This window comes from Hypanus sabinus, chromosome 11, assembly GCF_030144855.1.
Source record: "Hypanus sabinus isolate sHypSab1 chromosome 11, sHypSab1.hap1, whole genome shotgun sequence".
NCBI lineage: Eukaryota > Metazoa > Chordata > Chondrichthyes > Myliobatiformes > Dasyatidae > Hypanus > Hypanus sabinus.
Genome location: NC_082716.1, coordinates 54,823,156 through 54,846,982, shown reverse-complemented (window position 1 = coordinate 54,846,982; position 23,827 = coordinate 54,823,156). Strand labels below are relative to the sequence as shown.

Here is a 23,827-nt window from a genome sequence, read left to right as displayed (position 1 = left end):
GAGGGAGGTAATAGGCAGATAAGCAGACAATATGAGAGACAGAAATAGGAATAGGGAATGGTGAAGGAGAGGTGGGAGGGCATTATCAGCAGTTCAAGAAATCAATGTTCATGCCTTCAGGTTGGAGGCTACCCAGGCAGAATACAAGGTGTTGCCCCTCCAAACTGAGAGTGGCCTCATCATGACAGTAGATAAAGCCATGACCTGACATGTCCCTTCATTCCTGCTCTTTGCATCCTGCCAAACAGCCACTGCTTTGTTTATGCCAATACTTTTCCTGTAACACCATGGGCTCGTAACTTGTTAAGCAGCCTCATGTGGCACCTTGTCAAACGCCTTCTGAAGATCCAAGCACGCAACATCCACTGATTCCCCTTTGTCAATCCTGCTTGTTAATTCTGCAAAGAATTCCAACGGATGTGTCAGGCGGGATTTTCCCTCAAGGAAATCATACTGACTTTGGTCTAGTTTCTCATGTACCTCAAAGAAACCTGGAAGCACATCCTTAACAATCAACTCTAATATATTCCCAACCACTGAGGTCAGACTAGTTAGCCTATAATTGCCTCTGTCTCCCTTCTTGGAGTGACATTTGCAATTTTCTAGCCCTCTGGAACCATGCCAGAATCCATTGATTCTTAAAAGGTCATTGCTAATGCCTCCACAGTCTCTTCAGCCATCTTTTATAGAACTCTGGGGTGTAGACCAACTGGTCCAAGTAACTTGTCTAACTTCAGATCTTTCAGTTTCCTGAGCACCTTCTCCCTAGTAATGGCAACTTCACTTACTTCTTCACTTGACACTTTCAAGCTTCCTGTATACTGGTCGTGTCTTCCACAGTGAAGCCTGATGCTAAATATTTACTCAGTTCATCTGCTATTTCCTTGTCTGCCACTTACTACCTCTCCAGTTTCGTTTTCCAGTTGTCTAATATCTACCCTCGCCTCTCTTTTACATTTTAAATATAGTAAGAAACTTCTGGTATCCTCTTTAATAATATTGGCTAGCTTACCTTCGTATTCAAGTTCACCGATGACACAACCGTGGTGGGTCTCATCAGCAAGAACGACGAGTCAGCTTACAGAGAGGAGGTGCAGCGGCTAACGGACTGGTGCAGAGCCAACAACCTGTCTCTTAATGTGAACAAAACAAAAGAGATGGTTGTTGGCTTCAGGAGGGCACGGAGCAACCACTCTCCACTGAACATCGACGGCTCCTCGGTAGAGATCGTAAAGAACACCAAATTTCTTGGTGTTCACCTGACGGAGAATCGCACCTGGTCCCTCAACACCAGCTCCATAGCAAAGAAAGCCCAGCAGCATCTCAACTTTTTGTGAAGGCTGAGGAAAGTCCATCTCCCACCCCCCCCCCCCCCCATCCTCATCACGTTCTACAGGGGTTGTATTGAGAGCGTCCTGAGCAACTGCATCACTGCCTGTTTTGGAAATTGCACCACCTCGGATCACAAGACCCTGCAGAGGGTAGTGAGGTCAGCTGAGAAGATCATCAGGGTCTCTCTTCCTGCCATCACGGACATTTACACTACACACTGCATCTGCAAAGGAAACAGCATTATGAAGGACCCCATGCACCCCTCATACAATCTCTTCTCCCTCCTGCCGTCTGGGAAAAGGTTCCGAAGCATTCGGGCTCTCATGACCAGACTATATGACAATTTCTTCCCCCAAGCTATCGGACTCCTCAATACCCAGAGCCTGGACTGACACCTTGCCCTATCGTCCTGTTTATTATTTATTGTAATGCCTGCACTGTTTTTGTGCACTTTATGCAATCCAGTGTAGGTCTGTAGTCTAGCCTAGCTTTCTCTGTTTTTTTTATTACCTAGTTCAATCCAGTTTTTTGTACTGTCATGTAAACCATGGTCCTGAAAAACATTGTCTCATTTTTACTATGCACTGTACCAGCAGTTATGGTCGAAATGACAATAAAAATTGACTTGACTTGTATTCCATCCTTTCCTTCTTTAAGACCTTTTTAGTTTCCTTCTGTTGGTTTTTAAATGCCTCCTAATCCTCCACCTTCCCAGTAATCTTCAATTATATGCTCCCTCTTTGGCTTTGATTGTCAGCCCAATTTGCATCATGTGGCCTTTTGAATACTGCTACTACTTTGAGATGTATCTCTTCTGTGCCTTCCAAATTGCTCCAAAAAATTCCAGCCATTGCTACTCTGTCGCCATTTCTGATAATATTCCCTCCAATCAGTTTTGGCCAGCTCCTCTCTCAAGCCTCTGATATTCCCTTTACTCCACTGTAATACATTTGACTTTAGCTTCTCCTTCACAAATTGCAGGGTGAATTCTATCATATTATGATTCCTGACACCTAAGTATTCCTTTACCTTAAGCTCTCCAATCAATTCTGGTTCTTTGCACAGCTGTGTATAAATCTCATCAGGGCCTTTTTACCCTTGCAGTTTCTTACTTTTTCCAACAGCAAATCTACACCTTCTAATCCTATGTCACCTCTTCCTAATGATTTTATTTCAATTTTTACTAACAGAGCCACCCTACATTCTCTGCCGACCTGCCTGTCCTTTCAATACAATGTGTATCCTAGGACGTGAAGCTCCCAGCCACAACTCAGTGATGCCCATATCATTCATGCCAATCTGTAACTGCGCTATAAGCTTATTTACCATATTCTGCATGCTTCGTGCATTCAAATATAACACCTTCAGTCCTGTATTCATCTCCCTTTTCAATTTTGTTCCCCTTTTACATTGCAATTCATCCCGTTGACTGCAACTTTGCCCTATTATCAGCCTCTCCTTGCTAGCAGTTTCATTACATACTGCCTCAGTTATTAAACCAATTACCCCATCCTCAACACTATCACTCTGGTTCTCATTACTTGCCAAATTAGTTTAAACCCACCTGAACAGTTCCAGTAAACCTGCCCATAAGGATATGGGTCCCCCTCAGGTTCTGGTATAACCCATCCCTTTTGTACAGGTTGTATCTCCCCCAAAACAGATCCCAATGATTCATAAATCTGAACCCCTGCACCAGTTCCTCAGCCATGCATTCATCTGCCAAATCATCCTGTTCTTACCCTTACTGGTTCATGGCACTGGCAGCAATCCAGAAATTACTACCCTGGAGGCCCTGCTTTTCAGCTTGCCACCTAGCTCTTTAAAATCTCTCTTCAGGTCCTCTTCAGCTTTCTTAAGTCATTGGAATAAATATGTACCAAGACTTCTGGCTGCTCGCCTTCCTCCTTTAGAATGCCATGGAGCCAAATCAAAACATCCCTGACCATGGCCCCTGGGAGGAAACATACTTTCTGGGTGTCTCTATTGTGTCTATTCCTCTAACTAAGGAATCTTCTATCACTACTGCAGTCCTCTTCACCTCTCTTCTCTTCTGAGCCACAGTGCCAGACTCAGTGCTGGAGACCTGGCCATTGCAGCTCCCCCCAGTAGGCCATCTTCCTCAGTAGTATCCAAATTGGTAAATTTATTATGGAGGGGAATGGACAAAGGGCTACACTGGACTGGCTGTCCATTTCCCTTCCTTCTCCTGGCAGTCACCCAGCTACCTGCCTCCTGCGACCTAGAGGTGGCTCCAATCTATTATATCATCAGTTTCCCATATGAGCCAAAGGTCGTTAAGCTGCAGCTCCAGTTCCTCAACATCTCAAAAACAAAAGAACAATGATGAATGACATTAGAGGCGGAATCGGATTCATGTCAACTCTGGCAGCGTTTGCAGTCTATTACTTCCTATAAAGCAAAACTTAACATCATGAATGACAGTGATGCTTCACTTCCAGGTGAGCTCAACACCTTTTATGCATGCTTTGAAAGGGAGAATAAAGCTACGACTCTGAGGATCCCTGCTGCACCCGGTGTCCTGGAGCCAACAGCAGATCGTCTTTCAAGAGGATGAACCCTCGCAAGGCAATAGGCCCTGATGGGTACCTGGTAAGGCTCTAAAAACCTGTGCCAACCAACTAGCAGTTGTGTTCAAAGACATTTTCAATCTCTCATTGCTACAGCTGGAAGTTTCCACTTGCTTCAAAAGGCCAACAATCATACCAGGCTCAAGAAGAGCAGGGTGAGCTGCCTCAACAACTACCATCCAGTTACACTCATGTGTACAGTGATGAAGTGCTTTGAGAGGTTGGTCATGCTGAGAATCAACTCGTGTCTCAGCAAGGAACAGGACCACTGCAATTTGTCTATGACCACAATAGGACCACAGTGGATGCGATCTCATTGGTTCCTCATGCAGCCTTAGATCACCTGGACAATACTAATACTTATGTCAGGCTGCTCTTTATTGACTACAGCTGAGCCTTTAACACAATCATTCCTAAAGGTCTGATTAAAAAGCTCCAAAACTTGGGCCTCTGTACTTTTCTCTTCAACTGGATCCTCAACTTCCGTACCGGGAGACCACAGTCTGTGCGGATCAGAAATAACATCTCCAATTTGCTGAAAATCAACACTGGTGTACCTCAAGGATGTGTTCTTAGCCCACTGCTCTACTCTCTCTGCATCCATGACTATGTGGCTAGGCACAGTTCAAATAGCACCTATAAACTTGCCGACAATGCAACTATTATTGGCAGAATTTCAAATGAATACAAGATAATGTGCAGGAGCAAGATATATCACTAGTCGAGTGGTTTCAAAACAACAACCTTGCACTCAACATCAGTCAGACCAAAGAACTGATGGTGGACGTTAGAAAGGGTAAGACAAGGGAACACACCAGTCCTCATAGCGGGATCAGAAGTGGAAAGAGTGAGACAGTTCTTCTGTTTCAACACCTCTGAGGAACATATCAATGAAGTTACAAAGAAGGCATGACATTGGCTATATTTCATGCTGAGTTTGAAGAGATTTGGTATGTCAACAAAGACACCCACAAATTTCTACTGACGTACCATGGAGAGCATTCTAATTCTCTCACTGCACAGGATTGAAATAAGCTGCAGAAAGTTGTAAGCTCAGTCAGCTCCATTGTGGATTCTAGCCTCCCCAGCATCCAGGATATCTTCAAGGATTGATACCTTAAAAAGATTATATCCATTGTTGAGGAACCCTATCACCTAGAACATGCCCATTTCTCATTACTACCATTAGGGAGGAGGCACAGGAGCTTGAAGGCACACACTCAGTGATTCACGAACAGCTTCTTCCCCTCTGCCATCAGGTTTCTGAATGGACATTGACCACATGAAAAACTAGCTCACTACTTTTTTTGTACTATTTATTTAATTTAACTTGTGAGTGTGTGTGTGTATTCTCACTGTACTAACTGTACCCTAACAGATGAGGAATAAAAAATAATAACAATAAGCAACGTACCAGATACTTACCTTGCCCAAGTGCAATCTCGCTGAAACCTGATGAGAAAATCCACTCTAACATTGGCCCACTCACACAGTGGCTGCTCCAACAATGGCCACTTCACTTGCCCCTGCCTTATTTTGTTTACCCTTTCTAATGAACCCAATTCACTGGTTGGGCACAGTCCAGCTCTGAAAACCAACACTGCCTTTTCTAATCTTTGACCAGGAACCTAAAAGAAATTGTCACTTCTTCTCGTGTTCCTTCTCAATGGTTAAGCCTGGTCCAACTCTAAGGGCTTGATTTGTGTCATTGATTGTTGTTTTAAAAGAGGCCAATCAGCGATCAAGATTGATTGGCAAGAAAAAGTGAAAAGAAGACAGTGGCAAGCAGAGGGGCTATTGTTGGAGTGGAGAATTAGAGTGTTAGAGTGGGGAATTTGAGGGTTTAGCTCTTTGAAGTTTCAGCAAGATGAAGCTTAAGTGACAGAAGGCGAAAGGCTATAGGAATATTTTCCCCCATGGTTTATTTATTGTTTTCCTTCTTTATATTTGCACAATTAGAGCTTTAGGGATGCTAGAGAAAATAGTTGAGTGGTCCTCAAGCAGGATGTGGGAAGGCAGGGAGACTTCCAATGTCCCTGATGATCGCACCTGTAAGAAGATCATTTAGCTGCAGCTTCTAACACTCCACGTTAAGGACCTGGAACTGGATGAACTCCGGATTATGTAAAGAGGTAGTTACACCCAAGGTACAGGACAGTGGAGTTTGTGTGACAGTCAGGAAGGGGAAAGGTGTTAAAAAGCCCCTGTGGACATCTCCCTCAACAATCAGTATATCACTTTGGATGCTGCTGGGGGGGATGACCTAGCAGAGGAAAGTCACAGTGGTCAGGTCTCTGGCAACAAGTCCAGCTCTTGATTCAGAACTGAAGGGGGGAGGTGAAGAGTTGAACCGTGGTGAAAGGGTATTCATTGGTAAGGGGAACAGAAAGGAGGTTCTGTGGATGAGAATGATATTCCCGGATGGCATGTTGGCTCACGGGTACCATAGTCTGGACATCTCGGATCCCGTCCTCAGCATCCTTAGGTGGGAGGGGGTGTGGCCAGAGGCCATTAACCATGTAGGTACCAATGACATAGATAAGAAGAGTGATGAGGTTCTGCAAAGTGAGTTCAGGGAATTAGGTGCTAAGTTAAAGTGTGGTACTTCCAGGGCTGTGATTTCAAGATTGCTGCCCTTTCCACGTGCTAGTAAGGCCAGAAGATGATAACAGTTTAACATGTGTCTAAGGAGATGGTGTAGGAGGGATGGCATCAGATTTTTGGATCATTGGGAAGGAGGGATATGTACAGGAGACAGTTTGCAACTGAACTGGAGGGGTGGGTAACTAATATTCTAGCAGGAAGGTTTGCTAATGTTGCACCAGGAGGTTTAAATTAGAGTTGAGAGGGATGGGAACTAGAGAGCTAATACAGATAGTGGAGAGGTTGTGGAGACATGATGTTAAAATCTCAGATGAAATCAGGAATAAAAAAGGTTGAAAATGGTGCAAATAATATCCTGAGCTGCATATATTTCAATGCAAGGAGTATCGTAGAAAGGCAGATGACCTCAGGGAGTGGATCAACACATGGAATTATGAAACTGTAGCCATTAGTGAGACTTGGTTGCAGGAGTGGCAGCTCAATGTTCCGGGGGTTTGCAACAGAGCAGGAGGGGTTGCATTACTAATCAGGGAAAATGTCATGACAGTACTCAGTCAGGACAGACTGTAGAACTAGTCTAGTGAGGCTTGATGGGTGGAACAGAGGAAGAAGAAAGGTATGACCACATTAATGGGACTATATTATAGACTATTCAATAGTTCACGGGGTTAAGAGGATCAAATTTGTAAAGCAATCTCAGTCTTCTGCAAGAGACATGAGGTTGTTATAGCAGATGATTTTAACTTTCCCCATATTGACAGGGACTCCCATACTGTAAAAAGACTATATAGGATAGAGTTGTCAAATGTGTTCTGGATAGTTTCCTTAATCAGTATGTGTAAGTCCCAATGAGAGAATTTGCCATACTTGATCTCCTATTAGGGAATAAGATAGGGCAGATGACAGAAGCTTGTGTAGGGAAACACTTTGCATCTAATGATCATAATGCCATTAGCTTCAAAGTAAACATGGAAAAAGATTTGTATGTTCCATGGGATAAAATTTGAAAATGAAGGACAGCAATTTTGAAGGTATCAGAAAGGATCTGGCAAGTGTGGATTGGGACAGGCTGTTTTCTGGCAAAGTTGTACTTGGGTAGTAGGAGGCATGAAATTTTAGGAGTACAAAGCTTGTATGAGCTTGTCAGAATAAAAGGTAAAGATAACAGTTTTATGGAATCTTGGTTTTGAGGTACTTATGGAGTTCAAAAAGTGCACGAAAACTCATAAGAAAGAAACCAAGAAGGCTAAAAGTAGCCAAAAGAGATGGGAGGAGAGATCTTAAATGGATTTTTTGCATCAGTATTTACTCAGGAGTCAGACACTCAGAGTCAATAGAAGTGAGGCAAAGAAGCATCTAGGTCATGGACCCTATAAAGATTGCCAAGGAGGAGGTGTTTGCTGACTTGAAACAAATTAGGATGGATAAATCCACAGGGCCTGACAAGGTGTTTGCTCAGACCCTGTGGGAGGCAAGTGCAGGTATTGAAGCCTTAGCAGAGATATTTAAATCGACTGGTGAAGAAAGCCAAGAAATGAAACTAGAGAAAAAGAATTTTAACAAAGATGAAGGTATGACTCTAAGTAACAACTGGAACTCAAATGTAAACAAGGTAGAATAGTGGAAACCTGATTGGATAAGGACTAACCAATCAGGACGGAGAGATGAGATGGGTATATCTTCCACTGGATTAGACATGCCTAGTCATCATCCTTGATGAAGATAACAGAATTTCTCATTGAAAGTCAGTTAAAATGAATGCCTCTACTTGGCTGGAAGCCTGAGAGGAGTTTATTCATCATATACACCAGAAAAGCACTAAATCCTTACTGCACAGTATTCTAAGACTGGATATATTATTTCTTGGATAGACATGGACCCACTAGGGATACTACTACTAGTCAGTAGTAGGTTGTATCTAATCAATCTCACAGAATTTTTCAAGGAATTTACCAGTAAGTTAATGAAGGCAAGACAGTGGATGTTGTCTATATGGACTTTAGCAAGGAGTTGGTGTAGGGAGGAGGGCATAAGATCTTTGGATCATTCTCCCTTTCAGGGAAGGTGGAATCTGAACAGAAGTGGATGGTTTGCATCTGAACTGGAGGGGACTTGTATCCTAGTGGGAAGGTTAGTTAATGCTGCATGGTGGGGTTAAACTAGAGTTACAGGGGAATGGGAACCAGAGTGCCGGAACAGTTGGTGGAGAGGTTGTGGAGGCAGATGTTGGTAAGTCCTCAGATAAACTTAGGAATCAAAAGGTTGAGTATAGTGCAACAAAATCGAAAAGGATGAATACAGGATTGAAGGTGTTGTATCTGAATGTGTGCAGTATATGGAATAAGGTAGGTGAACTTGCAGCAGAGTTACATATCGGCAGGTATAGTGTTATAGGCATCGCTGAATCATGGGTAAAGGATTTACAGCCAGGAACTTAATGTCCAGGAATACACATTGTCTTGAAAGGATAGGCAGGAAAGCAGAGGGGGTGGCATTGCTCCTTTGGTAAAAAATAAAGTCAAATCATTCGAAAGAGGTGACATAGCATCGGAAGGTGTTGAATTATTGAATGAATTGTAGGAGTAAATAGACCATTATGGGAGTTGTATATAGACCCCCAAACAGTAGTAAGTATGTGGCCTACAAGTTATTGTGGGAAATAGAAAATGCATGCCAAAAAGCAATGTTACAATAGTCATGGGGGACTTCGATATGTAGATAGAGCGGGAAAATCAGGTTGGTGCTGGATTACAGGAGGGGGTATTTCTAGAGTGCCTGTGAGATAGCTTTTTAGAGCAGCTCATGGTGGAGCCCACTAGGGGATCAGCTATTCTGGTTTGGATGTTGGGCAATGAACCAGAATTGATTAGGGAGCTTATGGTAAAATAACCCTTCCGGGTGTGATCATAATATGGTTGAATTCACCCTGAAATTTAAGAAGGAGAAGCTAAAATGAGATGTATTAGTAATACAGTGGAGAAAGCAGGTATGAGGGAGGAGTTGGCCAGAATTGATTAGAAAAGAACACTGGGAGGGATGACGGCAGAGCAACAATGGCTGGAATTTTCTGGAAGCAATTCGGAAGGCACAGGATATGTACATCCCGAAGAAGAAGTATTCTGAAGGAAAATGACACAGCTGTGGCTAATAAGAGAAGTCAAAGCGCACATAAAAGCCAAAGAGAGGGCATGTAACAGAGCAAAGATTAGTGGCAAGTTAGAAGATTGAGAAGCTTTTAAATACCAACAGAAGACAACTAAAAAGTCATTTTAAAAAAAGATAAAAATGGAATACGTAAGTAAGCTAGCCAAAAGTATGAAAGAGAATATGAAAAGTTTATTCATATACATAAAGAGTAAAAGAGAAGTGAGAGTGGACATTGGACCACTGGAAGTCAATACTGGAGAGGTAGTAATGGGCTACAATGAAATAGCACATGAGCTGAGTACGTATTTTGTATGAGTCTTCACTATGGAAGACACAAAGTATGATGGAAGTTCCAGGTGTCAGGAAGCATGAAGTGTGTGGTTACCATAATTAGAGAGGAGGTTCTTGGGAAACTGAAAGGTCTGAAGGTAGATAAGTCACCTGAATCAGATGGTGTACACCCCAGAGTTCTGAATGAGATGGCTGAAGAGATCATGGAGGCATTAGTGATGACCTTTCAAGAATCATTCGATTCTCGAATGGTTCCAGAAGACTGAAAAATTACAAACGTCACTCCACTCATCAAGAAGGGAGAGAGGCAGAAGAAGGGAAACTGTAGGCCAGTTAGTCTGACCTCAGTGTTTGGGAAGATGTTGGATTCAATTATTAAGGATGAGGTCTTAGGATCCTTGGTGGCATGTGATAAAATATGCCATAGTCAACATAGTTTCCTCAAGAGAAAAACTTGTCTGACAAATTTGTTAGAATTCTTTGATGAGGTAACAAGCAGGATAGATAAAAGAGAATCAGTTGGTGTGTAATTGGATTTTCAGAAGGCGTTTGATAAAGTGCCACACATGAGGCTGCTTAACAAGGTATATACCCATGGTATTACAGGAAAGATTCAAGCATGGATAAAGCAATAGTTGGTTGACAGGAGGCAAAGAGTGAAAATAAAGGGAGCCTTTTCCAACTGGCTGCCAGTGACTAGAGGTGTTCCACGGGTTTGTGTTGGACTGATTCTTTTTACGTTATTTGTCAATGATTTGGATGATGGAATTGATGGCTTTGTTGCAAAGTTTGCAGTTGATATGGAGGTAACTGGAAGGGCAGGTAGTTTTGAGGAAGCAGCGAGGCTACAGAATAGGAGAATGGGCAAAGAAATGGCAGGTGGAATACAATATCAGGAAATGTGCGGTCATGCACTTTGGTAGAAGAAATGAAAGGCTTGATTATTTTCAAAATGGAGAGAAAATACAAAAAAAAACTGAGATGCAAAGGGATTTGTGAGTTCTTTTGCAGGATTCTCAAAAGGTTAACTTGCATGTTGAATTTGTGGTGAGGAAGGCAAATGCGACATAAGCATTCATTTCAAGAGGACTAGAATATAAAAGCAAGGATGTACTGTTGAAACTTTATAAAGCACTGGTGAGGCCTCACTTGGAGTGTTGTGAGCAGGTTTGGGCCCCTTATCTGAGAAAAGATGTGCTGAAACTGGAGAGGGTTCAAAGGAGGTTCATGAAAATGATTCCAGGATTGACTGGCTTGTCAATTGAAGAACATCTGATGGCTCTGGGCCCGTATTCACTAGAATTCAAAAGAATGAGAGGTGACCTCATTGAAGCCTATCAAATGGTCAAAGGCCTTGGTAGAGTGGATGTGGGGAGGATGTTTCCTATGGTGGGAGAATCTATGGCCAGAGGACACAGCCTCAGAATAGAAGGGTGTCCTTTTAGAATGGAAATGAGGAGGAATTTCTTTAGCCAGAGAGTGGTGAATCTATGGAATTCTTTACCACAGGCAGCTGCAGAGGTCAAGTTGTTATGTGTATTTAAGGCTGAGGTTGATAGATATTGTGTGCAGTTTTAGTCACCTACCTACAGGAAAGATGTAACTAAGGTTGAAACAGTACAGAGAAAATTCACAAGGATGTTACTGGGACTGGAAGACCTGAGTTATATGGAAAGATTGAATAGAATTGGACTTTATTCCTTGGAATGTAGAAGTTTAAGGGGAAGTTTGATAGATGTATACAAAGTTATGAGGCATGGAGGTGGGGTGTATACCAACATGGTCTGGGTGCAGGTTGATGGGAGTAGGCAGTTTAAATGGTTTAGCACAGACAAGATGAGCTGAAGGGTCTGTTTCTGTACTGTACTTTTCTATGACTCTAAGATGGTGTGGTATCATCTTTACTGTTGTTATCTATATGTGAAAGTTTTCTTTCTGTGCATCTTGGTTTTGATGCATCTGGATAGATTGCAAGATGGTTAGAAGACTTGAGAGCTAACCACCTGTCTGTCAGTCTCAAGCTACATGTAGCCCAGAGCAGCTAGTGGTGTTTGACTTGAACCTTGTAACTAAGTGATCTTTTTAATGATGCTACAAATTCAGTACTGTAAGTTTCTGGTTAAGAACACAATATTGACTAATCTTAATATTTAGTTCTATTTCTTGGGGATAATTTTTTAGGCAAATTGATATCCTTCTCTAAAGGCCTCAAGTGAACCCCATAGCTATCTAAAGAAACTCTTAATGGTTTTGCAGTTAACATGTCTGTTCCTAATTTTTAATTTCAATTCTACAAAATTAAACAATTTCCTCACTTATCATCGTAGGTTTCAATTACAAATCTAACAACCACTCTGTTAAGATGTACCAAAATGCAAGTTATTTTCTTTTTTGCAGTGTAACTCTTTGGCTCACTTTGGATATTTTTGGAAAACCAAACTTTTCTTGTGCACTGTCCCATCAATATCTTCCACTATCTGCTTAGCCTAGTCTAAGGGCGCTGGATGGCAGATGTCATTCGTCATACAGTTGACACTTCATTTCTTGTTCATTTTGAGAAAACAAAGATGAAAAAAGAATTGCTCATGGGCAGCTTGTTGTACAACCGGTTGAAAATAGGGTAAAATTAGGAATTGGCAGGTGTTACAGAAGAGAAGGCAAAGGTGAACAACAAAACTACAACGGTTTCATTACATACAGGAAATAACTACTACTTCCTCTGCTTTGAACTGCAGATGTCTTTTTTATACTGAGGTAATAAACTGAAAGTAAAGGGAATATAGAAAATTGAACAACTGCATCATTATGACGTATTGCCAGATTTAAATATCTCAACATCCAAATGAATGGATGCTTCCATATACCTTTGGAAATGACAGCAGAAATTGGGCTTCTACTTAAGTTGGTAAGGGTGTGTAAGGGTGACCTTTGCTAGATTTTCTGCTTCTTTCTGCTCAAGTTGCAGCTCAAAATTAGAAGTATATTTGCATACGTAGGCCTTTCAGTCCTGAAAAATACTCTTCTTTGCAGGACTGGGTCATATAGACATAATGAGCAGAATGGCTGTTTTCTGTGATGTAATGTGCATTGATGTTTTAAGTGATTCTGAACCAAGCATGCCCTACATGTATTGAGAACATGTCTGTAAATTATCTTAGTTGCTTGGCTTGCACAAGTATGGCTGAGTTATTTTCTCCAATCTGATTTCAGAGCAATGACTCATTCCGTCTGACATCAAAGTAGTCTGGAGTTCAAATGTGGGACTATAACTTAAAGATGAATTAAACATAAATGTGTTTCTCCTGATTTAATGTAGAAATCAATATGATCAGATGACCTGATCAAATAAATTAAGATTAAAGTAAAACAGATCCTTGGCTTTAATCCAAGAAAATTTACATTACTTCATAATAGACCTCAATTATCCACCTTGATTTTTTATTCCTTAGATATTTAAGGTTTTCTGTGTGGAATTTGCAGTAAGGCAGGGTTAAAATGGTGTGCTAACAGAACAGAGCACAGATACTTCGTGCAACCTTTTTATGTGTGGATGTACACTGAGGCAACATTCAAGACTGGAAGATGAGAGAAGCACTGTGCAGACACCCAGGCTGAACATGGACGCATGAAAGGTTAACTCGAGTACAGCTTTTCTGTTCAAGCCCAGAACAAAGGCCACTGAGCATACCAAGACAAGACAAAAATGCAAATGAAGGATTCTGGAACTCTTATTACTGGACAGTTATTTTACTAATGCTCAAGAATTATTGACCTTTAACTCATAGATTTTATTATTAACACCTAAAACATGGATTACGATTGGCAAAACGTACAGTTACTGCCATAGATACTGCCTGGCCTGCTGAGTTCCTCTGGCATTTTGTGTGGGTTGTTTGGATTTCCAGCATCTGTGGATAGGTACTTGAATATGCAAATGATGGGATTCAACAGTGCGCTAGGTTTCTATTGGATCAATATACAATATGTGTCTGACTGGTCAATTTCTGTATAAAAGTGACACTTCTTTGTTCAGACAAGAATGTTTTGGTGACAAGTAAATAGAGTGATTGTAGAACAAGTGCAAGTTGGCAGTCTGTTTAATCGGCAATGACACCTGTACTTCTCCTTTGGGTTTAATTGATTCAAATTCTAAATTATGCCAATACAAAGAACAGATTTGTGCTAATCTAAAGCCATTATTAAGTAAAAAAAGGAATACAATTTGGGTGTTTCATGCTTTTCCAAGTAGGAAAATACTGCTATTGACAGTCTCTCGGAAATCTTCCTCCTGCAATGTAGCTGCTGAAAGGGCTAGAATTGTTGTCAATTGGTTTCAGAGTCCTCAAATTATTTTGAATATTTTTGATTATTGAGTGTATATATGGATCATTTTAAATGTTCATCTGTACTTTCAAAATAAACTTGTTGCAATTTCAGAATCTACAATAAAATAAAATATACTGTATGTTCTGAAAACCTGATTTGTAAAACTTCCCAGTCTTCATTAGTTTCTGGCCCAACCTCCATAAAGCTTTGATTCCTCTGCTGTCTAAAAATGTATCTACCTCTTGAATAAACTCCTTGGCAGCTCATTCAGCTTTCTTTAATAGGGACGTCAGAAGATTCATTACCCTCTTATGGCAACCACTGCTGGCAGAATCTCAATGGTGACGAGAGGATGTACCCACAGTGAGATATACCAGCTAGTTGAGTGGTGTCACAGCAACAACCTTGCACTCAATGTCAGTAAGACCAAAGAGTTAATTGTGGACTTCAGAAAGGATAGATCGGGGGAACACAAACCAATCTTCATTGAGGGATCAGAAGTAGAGAGAGTGAGTAACTTCATGTTCCTGGGTATCAAGATCTCTGAGGATCTAACCTGATCCCAGCATATCAATGCAGCTATAAAGAAGGCAAGACAGTGGCTATATTTCATTACGAGCTTGAGGAGATTTGATTTGCCACCTAAAACACTAAAACGTTTCTACAGATGTACCACAGAGAGCTTTCTGACAGACTGCCTGGTATGGGGGAGGGCTACAGCACAGGATCAAAAAAAGCTACGGAAAGTTATTTATACTGCAATAGTACATTTTAAGGGTAAACAATACTAATTTTAAATACAGCAAAAATAACTTAAATATGTGACTGTACTCTCCATCAAAGAGGCTGTATTTTACTTCCCTTGTGCATAAACATGAAGAAACTTCAACATGTATCATTCTAAGTTAAGGAAGAACTCTTGAAGCTTTGAACGGTGTTCCCGAGGGGTCGATGTTGTTTTATTTAGTAAGAATGTAATAATTTTCACCATTTTCCAGACTTGTACATGTTTCCATTTCCTATTTTCAATATTGATAAAACATGTTTCCATTTTGTACCATTATCTGGTGGCAGGTAGGAAACAGAATTGGAGTCAACCACCACTTGTAATATGCTGTTGGGAAAGAGAGCTTGAACAGATTTCATAGCGCACCAAATTCGTTCATGAATTTCAAAAACATATGAAATTGGTTCATATTGTTGGAAATTTTTCCTGATTACATGAAGATTCCAGGGCAAAAACAGCAAGTGAACAAGAGTCTGCTATTTTATAATTAACTACATATAGATAGCAAATAGACTGAGACTGGGTATCATTTGGTGAATTAAATTATGAATCAGTTAATTAAAATGGTAATCCTGGTGGATTTCTGTATTATAGTTAAATAAGAGGTGTTTTCCTAGACCAATGAATGAAAAAATTGGCTATTTAGCATGACAAACATCAGACAGGTTCATGTCTTATGGTTGTCACTGGCAAGATTAGTACTTATTATTCCTACTTAATTGTTGAGAAAGGCTGAGACAAATCCTTGAACCATCGCAGTTGCAGGTGTTCTCAAGTTTTATAATTACATCTTCCCAGTTTGACCCAGTAATAATGAAAGAAACATAATGTTTTCCAAGTCAGGACAAAGTGTAAATTGGATTAAACCAGAATCAGTTTTATTATTATTGTCTTATATGACATGAAAAATTTTGTTTTGCATGAGGTTGTGTTCATGGACTGTTCGTGAATCTGATGATGGAGGGGAAGAAGCTGTTCCTGAATCATTGGATGTGGGTTATCTGGCTCCTGATGGGAGTAATGAGAAGAGGACATGTCCCAGATGCTGGCAGTCCTTAATGATGGATGCTGCCTTCTTGCAGCACCACCTCTTTACAATGTCTTCAGTGGTGAGGAGCATTGTGCCAGTGATGGAGCTAGATGAATCTACAACTCTTCAGCTCCACTTGCCTCCACTTAATCTCCTCTGTCCATCTGCAGAAAGTTACAAGTGTCTTTGGTGACATACCGAATATCCAGTAACTCCTAACAAATTAGAGCCCCTGGTGTGTCTTCTTCATGATTGCATCAATGTATGGTGCCCAAGACATATCCTCAGAGATGTCGACACCCAGAAACTTAAAGCTGCTCACCCTTTCCACCGTTGACACTCAATGCAGAGATTAAATGTGCATATTCCTGACATGACTTACCTTTCCTGAAGTCCACAACCAATGTTTTGGTCTCGCTGACAGCGAGTGAAAGGTTGTTAGTGCAAAACCATTCAGCTAGCTGATCCATCTGACTCCTGTAAGACTCTCATTGTCATTTGATGTTTTACCCATAACAATGGTGTCATCTGTAAATTTATAAATGGCATTTTTAGCCACACAGTCATGAGTGTAAAGAGTAGAGCAGTGGGTATGCATACATCCTTGAGATGCGCCTGCACGGATTGTCAGAAAGGGGGAACTTGGGGTGTTAATTGACCCCTCCTTTTTTTACCCTCTTTGTCATCAGACTCATTTTTGGGGCCTGTTTTCAGGTGGTAATGTCAAAGGAGCCTTGATCATTTGTAGCAGCGTCTTGTCCACAACAAATGTGTTGTGCAGATGGACTGAATACTTAACATGGTGAAGATGGTCTAAAACAAGTGGATTCTTTTTCTCTTGAAGGTGGTAACCGTCTGAAGGTGGAACTATACTCACTTGGCTAAGTGAAGAGTGTACACAATGTTGTTCCTCGTGTCTTTTTGATACTGGAAAGGCAATTGAGAGGGTCAAAAGATAAAGCACTATTCGTTGTGACCCAGCCTCTGACTAGCAAAGCAACTGATCCACCAAGCGACTTGCACTAGGCCCAGATTTTGCAGCCTAGCCCAATGCTGGTCTCAAGCTCTTCAAATCAGCTCAGCGCCCAGAGCAATCCAACCTTGCATCCAGGCCAGTTGTACGGGCGCCAAATCTCCTCTGCCTGGACCCCGACTTCTATCGGCGCCCAGAGTGATCATACCTCACTCCCAGGCCAGTTGTACGGGCACCGAATCTCCTCTGCCTGGACCCCGACTTCTCCTAATGGCGCCCAGAGTGATCATATCTCACTCCCAGGCCAGTTGTACGGGCACCGAATCTCCTCTGCCTGGACCCCGACTTCTCCTAATGGCGCCCAGAGTGATCATACCTCACTCCCAGGCCAGTTGTATGGGCATTGGAACTCCATCTGCAATGATTCTGCAACACCTCATCTCACTCATCCCTCGATCCTGCCTCATCCCTTCACAATTTACCTCAGAAAAGGTATTTCAGTGATGTTTTAGTTGGATTTCTTAGCTTTATGGCTATCAAAAAGTTGTCACACACATTCAGTAACACTATCTTAACTGGAAATGTTTGACCTGAAATGTTAACCCTGTTTCTTTTTCCACAAATGCTGCCTGATCTGTTTAGAGTTTCTAGCAGTTTGTGATTTTACTATATGAACGTACAAGTAATATTTTCTTTTACAAGATCGGTACAGTGTTAATTCCATTAATGTATTTATAGAGTCTGTGGCAGATAGTCCGATGAGAACAAAGTCAAATAGGTTTTTACATACTGAACTTACAGTTTGATAGTTATGTGCTTCAGGACATGCCTAACTCAACCAATATTGGTACTAAGAAATGTTCTTCATTATATTGTAGTTCCCTTCCCAGAGTCAATTTTAACAGGAGGTAGTCAGTCTTAAATTAGTGGAGGGTGGATACAGACAAAATCGGCAGAGAATTCATTGAAAAAAACTTATCAAACCTTAGCTGTGTTTGATTGTTTGTATATCAAATCTTAATTGTTTATATAACTTGTTTACATAAATTGTTTATATGAGTTCAGGATGTTATATAGCCATATTGATTCAAGTTAAAATTTTGATCCTAATTCAAATGTATTAGTGATGGTGCATAAAATTCTGTTCATTTAGCCAGAAGTTCTGGAACAGCTGCAAAGTCTGAGGGAGCTATGGATGGACAATAACTCAATACAAACGTTACCTGGGGTAAGAATCTGTAAAGCAGTATCAGAATTCTCTTACCTTACTGTCTCATTACTTACTACATGTTGCTTGGTTAATTGACTCCACTTCCCTCTCTGAAGGATTTTTTTTCAGAAAACTATCTTCACCTGAGCTGGTGAACCTGGTCTTCACCTGGTTGCAAACCTATAAACTCCTTCACCCCCGAGGAGGGCATCCTAGGTCCCTAAAATCTTCAAGAGAGAAAGCAATTGTTTTATTTCTCTCATTTTTGTATAAGTGTTCTTGGTTCCAGAGTCTCTCACTAGAGCAGGGGTCCCTGATCATTTTTATGCCAAGGAGCATTACCATTAACCAATGTGCCCATGGACACCAGGTTGGGAATGCCTTCACTAGAGGAAACATTCACATCACATCCACTGTACCCAGACTCCCCAGGATCTAATATTTTTCAATCAACTCTTTTCTTATTTACAAAGTAAGTGCCTCAGCAGTGTTTCTGAAAAAGCATAAGTGAAAATTGTTTTTAATAACTGAAATGATTATTTAACATCTTTAATAGTTGTATGCATTTGGAAATGACAGAAGATTAAATATGTTATTGCCATACTAATAGTATTAGCAGGGGAGATTAGCCATTTTCAACATGAACAAAAATCAGTACAGTAATTTTCATAAAAGTGAACAAGATATTTAGAAAACATTTTCATAACATACATTTATTGTATACATAAATGTTAATACAACAGTTTATTGCTTAATGTTTCATCAAAAGTACCAATATTTTCTATTTGTGAGTTTCCATACCAATATGAGCAGTTAATTTAATTCCATTTATCCATGAATTAATGTAATTTGCACGTAACTCTGCACACTAGTTTTCCCAAAAATCTATTAATCTTCTTAGTTATCTCCTTCCAATGTTGTCAAGCTGAGGAGTGGTAGTGGGGACAAGCTCCCACTACCTAAAAGTGCTCCTCACGGCATGCGCCTCAAATAGCCTCTGACAACCAAGTCCGACTCCTGGCCTTTTCCTGTGGCTTAGCCTCTAAGCCCGGCGGAACTGTTTCTACTGACAGGAGAAGGGGCGAAGGTGGGTCCTGGCACCTTAAAACCAGTGCTGCGGGTACTGGAGCTCGTCAGCCTGGGAAGGCAGTCTATCTATGAGAGAGAAAATTCTGATTCCGAACCTCCGCTGCCTTGCGGCAATACCCAGTCAAGGGAAAGGTTTCGGGAGCAAACCCTGAGGACAAATCTGGAGCTGGAGTCCCTAAGGCAGTCCAGTGTTGTCTTCAACATCATTCTGGTAACTCCTGCGACGTCACTGGTACCAAGCTGTATCGGCCCTTGCCCTTCCCTTGGACAATGTCAGTGGCATGGAGAGGGGAGACTTGTTGCATGGGCAACTGCCAGTCTCCCATGCAACCTTGCTCAAGCCTGCGCCCTGAAAACCTTCCAGGCACATATCCATGGTTTCACAAGACTAATGGATGCCACACACACACACATTTCTCCTTCTGTCTTCGAATTTGTTCAGCATTGTTCTGTTAAATAATGTATAAGACTTTAAGAAAAACACAAGTAAATGGCACTAATGATATTGCTCTGCTAGAAACTAGTAAGGACATAAGGGGAATCGAAGTGAAGATTTTGGAAACAACATGAGAAATTTAATAAAACACATATCTGTGAACTTTCATTAAAATATCCTGTAATTGTTTAAGACAAAAATATATTTGGCCAAAGGGACATTGGTTATTGGGTGGCTCAATGCTTTGCCCTTTTACTATTAAAATTTGTGTTCAAACCCAGACCAGTTTAATTAGATAAAAGCTCACTTCTTTCTACAAAATAAAATTCAGCTGTCTCAATCTAGTTCCAAAACTAAATTTCAGTCCAGAACAAACTGAATTTGCTTTGTCATTGTTACTGAGAGAAAACACAAGGTTGATTATTGTCCAAAAGGAAAACAATACACCCCTTCACCCAAATGATACCAGAGACTGCTAATATTGGAACCTAGAGCAAAAAAAAGAGCTGCTGTCAGAACGAGGTGGAGTCAAGCATCATCTGCTGAGGGAAATAGACAGTTAACATGTTGGATCTAGAACATTTATCTGGATTGAAAGAATAGATGGAAGACATCTAGTATAAAATGCGAGAGGAGGGCTGACAAATGCTAGCTGGATCCAGGTGAGGAAGTTTTCATTGGCCCATGAAGTCAGGCGGGATTGAGAACAGAGAGTATTACATCAAGCCTTACAGCACACTACAGTCCTTCATCCTGTCATGTGCTAACTTAGAATTCTATTCTGAGACCAGCCTAACCCTTCCCTCCTGCTTAGCCCTTTGCTTTTCTATCATTCATGTTCCTATCCCAGAGTGTCTTAAATGTCCCTGATGAACCAGCTTTTACCAGCACCCCGGGAGGACGTTCCATGCACCCACTGCTCTCTGATTTAAAAAAAACTTACCTCTGATATCCCTTTTATACTTTCCTCCAATCACCTTAAAATTACGTTCCTTTATATTAGCCATTTACACCCTGCAAAAAATGTCTCTAGCTATCCTCTCGATCTTTGCCTTTTATCACTTTATACACCTCTAACAAGTCACATCTTATCACCCTTCACTCCAATGAGAAAAGCCCTAGTTTTCACAACCTATCCTCGTGAGACATGCTCTCTAATCCAAGCAGCGTCCTGATAAATCTCCTCTACACCCTCTCTAAAGATTTCACATCCTTCTTATAATGAGGTGACCAGAACTGAATACAATATTCAAAACATGATCTAACCAGGGTTTTGGAGCTGGAACATTACTTCATGTCTCTGGAACTCAGTCCCCTAACTAATGAAGGCTAATGCACCACATGCTTTATTAATAACCCTACCAACTTTGCATCTAATTATGATTTACCTGTTTTAGAAATGCTTGATGTTGATATTTGTTAGCAAAACTGGCAAAAGAGAATACATTTCAGAGAAATAATCTTGAGCTGTGATTCTTTAATGTTTTGAGTGTCTGTGCCTTTCTGTTTTATCCTGTTCTAAGTCCATTAAATCTAAACTATCAATTTTTGCTTCAATACATTGAAGTAACACGTGAACATATTACAGTACTGATTGTACTGACCTATTCCTGGGCCAGTTTTTCTCAGCCAAACTTTCCAGCAGGTCGTAACTGTCCTATGTCATTTCACCAATCTGTACCTTGTTATAAACTTGACCCACTTCATGTTGCATAAAGATTGTATTTTTCATTGTGAGCTCTTTAGCACTACTATCTCATATGGGAATATTTCATAAAATTCATTGCTACGTTAGTAAGTTATATCGAGCTTTGGTGGAACAAATTATATCATTTGATATAAGTTGCAGAAATAAGAATGTGTGGTAATTGACAAATCTGAAGCATAAGGAAAAATTGTGATGATGTACAATTAGAAGCAATTGTAGAACAGCAAGCAAAAGAGTAATATGTAGGAACGGGTGGAAAGTAAGGGGCAGCAGAGCTCTTGGTAAACTGAAGCTTATGAAAAACATAAGAAAAACATATAGCTCTGTTTCCTGAGTGGCATGACTATAGATTTTCCTGGTCCAACTTGTTCTGCCACTGAGCAAACACTGGAGAGTAGCACTGACTGCAGGGATCAGCCCCCAACCCACTACAGTTATGTGCACATGGAACGGAGGCCCTGCCCTCTCCCACACTGCCTCATTTCAACTCCCATGGACAATGACAACGGGCAACACTGGTGCCTAGTCCTGGTCCTCGCCACAAATGAGGCAACTCAGCCCCGCTGCTGTCATTCTCACCAATGAACCAGTGAGCCAGACTTGCAGTGTTCTATACTAACAACGTCAAACTGAGTCTTGTGATCACAGTAAAAATGTCTATGCCAGTCTCTTGCTCCATTTGATGGATCACACACTATCTTGGCACAACAGTATGCAACATGTCCAGCTCCATCGCTATCGAACAACTCACTGATGAGATAGTCCTGTAATGCTTGATGTTCTTAGTATCCAGCAGTGACTTGCAGTTGTGAAAAAGACATACAGATGAACAAATACATCTTTGATTGGACCCGGAATGGCCATTGCATCCAAGCAGGCCACCATCTTACTGAACTCCCTGTAAACATTATCAACGTCAGTACCCTCAGAAGTTTTAAGAGATTTGGTTGCGTCCTCAAAAAACTGAGTCAAATTTGTCAAACCAGATAACCTGCAACTAAGTCATCTCTGCCCATTGGACCACAGCCTCTTAAACACCACTACTACCATCATGGCTGCCCATTCCAGGGAACTAACACTCTATTGGGGAAAAAACTTGCCATGCACATTTTCCCTCAGTTTGCTTTCCTCTAATACGTAACATTTACAGAATACCCTGGGGATTAAAGATTCTGGTTATCTAACCTTTCAATGCCTTTCATAAACTTTATAAACTTCCATCAGGTTTCTCGTCAGCCGCTCCAGAGAAAACAAAGTTTTTCTGACCTCTCCTCAGTTCATATCACTCTAATCCAGACATAATTCTAAACCCCTTCCTCACCCTTTTCAAAGCCTCACCCTCTTTCCTTTAATGGGATAACCTGAGTTGCACAGAATGCTCTCAAGTGCACAATTTCTATAACTGCAACACTACTTCCTTACTTATGTACTCTATACCCCAAACAATGAAGATGAGCATGCATTTGCCTTCTTTCCCTCCCTATCTAGTTCTGTGGCCTTTGTCAGTGAGCTATAGATCACTCTGCACATCAATGCTGTTAAGGCTGCTACCATTAGCAATGATTCCCTCTTACATCTGACATTATGCTTGCTTAGATTGAACTCCATCTGACATTTTTTTGCTCATATTTATAAAAATCTACATCACTGTTCTAGCAATCTCCTCCTTAGCCTCCTATATACCCCTTGGATAAATACCACCAGACTAGTGAGGATTTAGCCACCTGTAAATCTGCTAGTTGTACCCACCCGTAATACCTCCTTTGGCAGTTTGCTCCAGGTACTCACAACTGTGTGGGAAAACCTACCCCTCAATATCCCTTTATATCAAATCGTCTAAAGTTATACCTGTTCCTTCCAGTTTTACAGTCCCTGATATGGGAACAAAGACTGTAATGATCTACCTACTGATGCCCCTAGTGAGTCTATGAACTTATAGAAGGTCAGCCCTTAGGCTCCATTGCCACAGGAAAACAGTCCTAGTCTATCCAGTCTCTTCTTTTAACTTAAGCTCTCCAGTCTGCTGGGGGAACTCAACAGGCCAAGCAGCATCTATGGAAAAGAGTAAACAAGTCAATGTTTCAGGCTGAGACCCTTCATCAGGACTGGAGAAAAAAGATGAAAGACAGAGCAAGAAGGTGGGTGGGAGGGGAGGAAGAATTACAAGATGGTAGGTGATAGGTGAAACTGGGAGGAGGGGTGGTGGTAAAGAACTAGAAAGTTGATTGGTGAATGAGATAAAGGGCTGGAGAAGAGGGAATCTGATTGGAGAGGTAGAAGAAAGACCATGGAAGAAAGGGAAG

At 41.1% G+C, this 23,827-nt stretch overlaps 1 protein-coding gene across 3 annotated transcripts in view; it reads left to right on the top strand.

Annotated features, from left to right (window-relative positions):
• Window positions 1-23,827, top strand: part of lrrc7 (leucine rich repeat containing 7) — a 247,808-nt gene that overhangs the window by 77,970 nt on the left and 146,011 nt on the right. For all 3 annotated transcript variants that reach the window (XM_059983603.1, XM_059983601.1, XM_059983602.1), the window contains exon 7: window positions 18,235-18,309. In XM_059983603.1, the coding sequence (XP_059839586.1) occupies window positions 18,235-18,309 (75 nt within the window). The remainder of the gene's footprint in view (window positions 1-18,234; window positions 18,310-23,827) is intronic.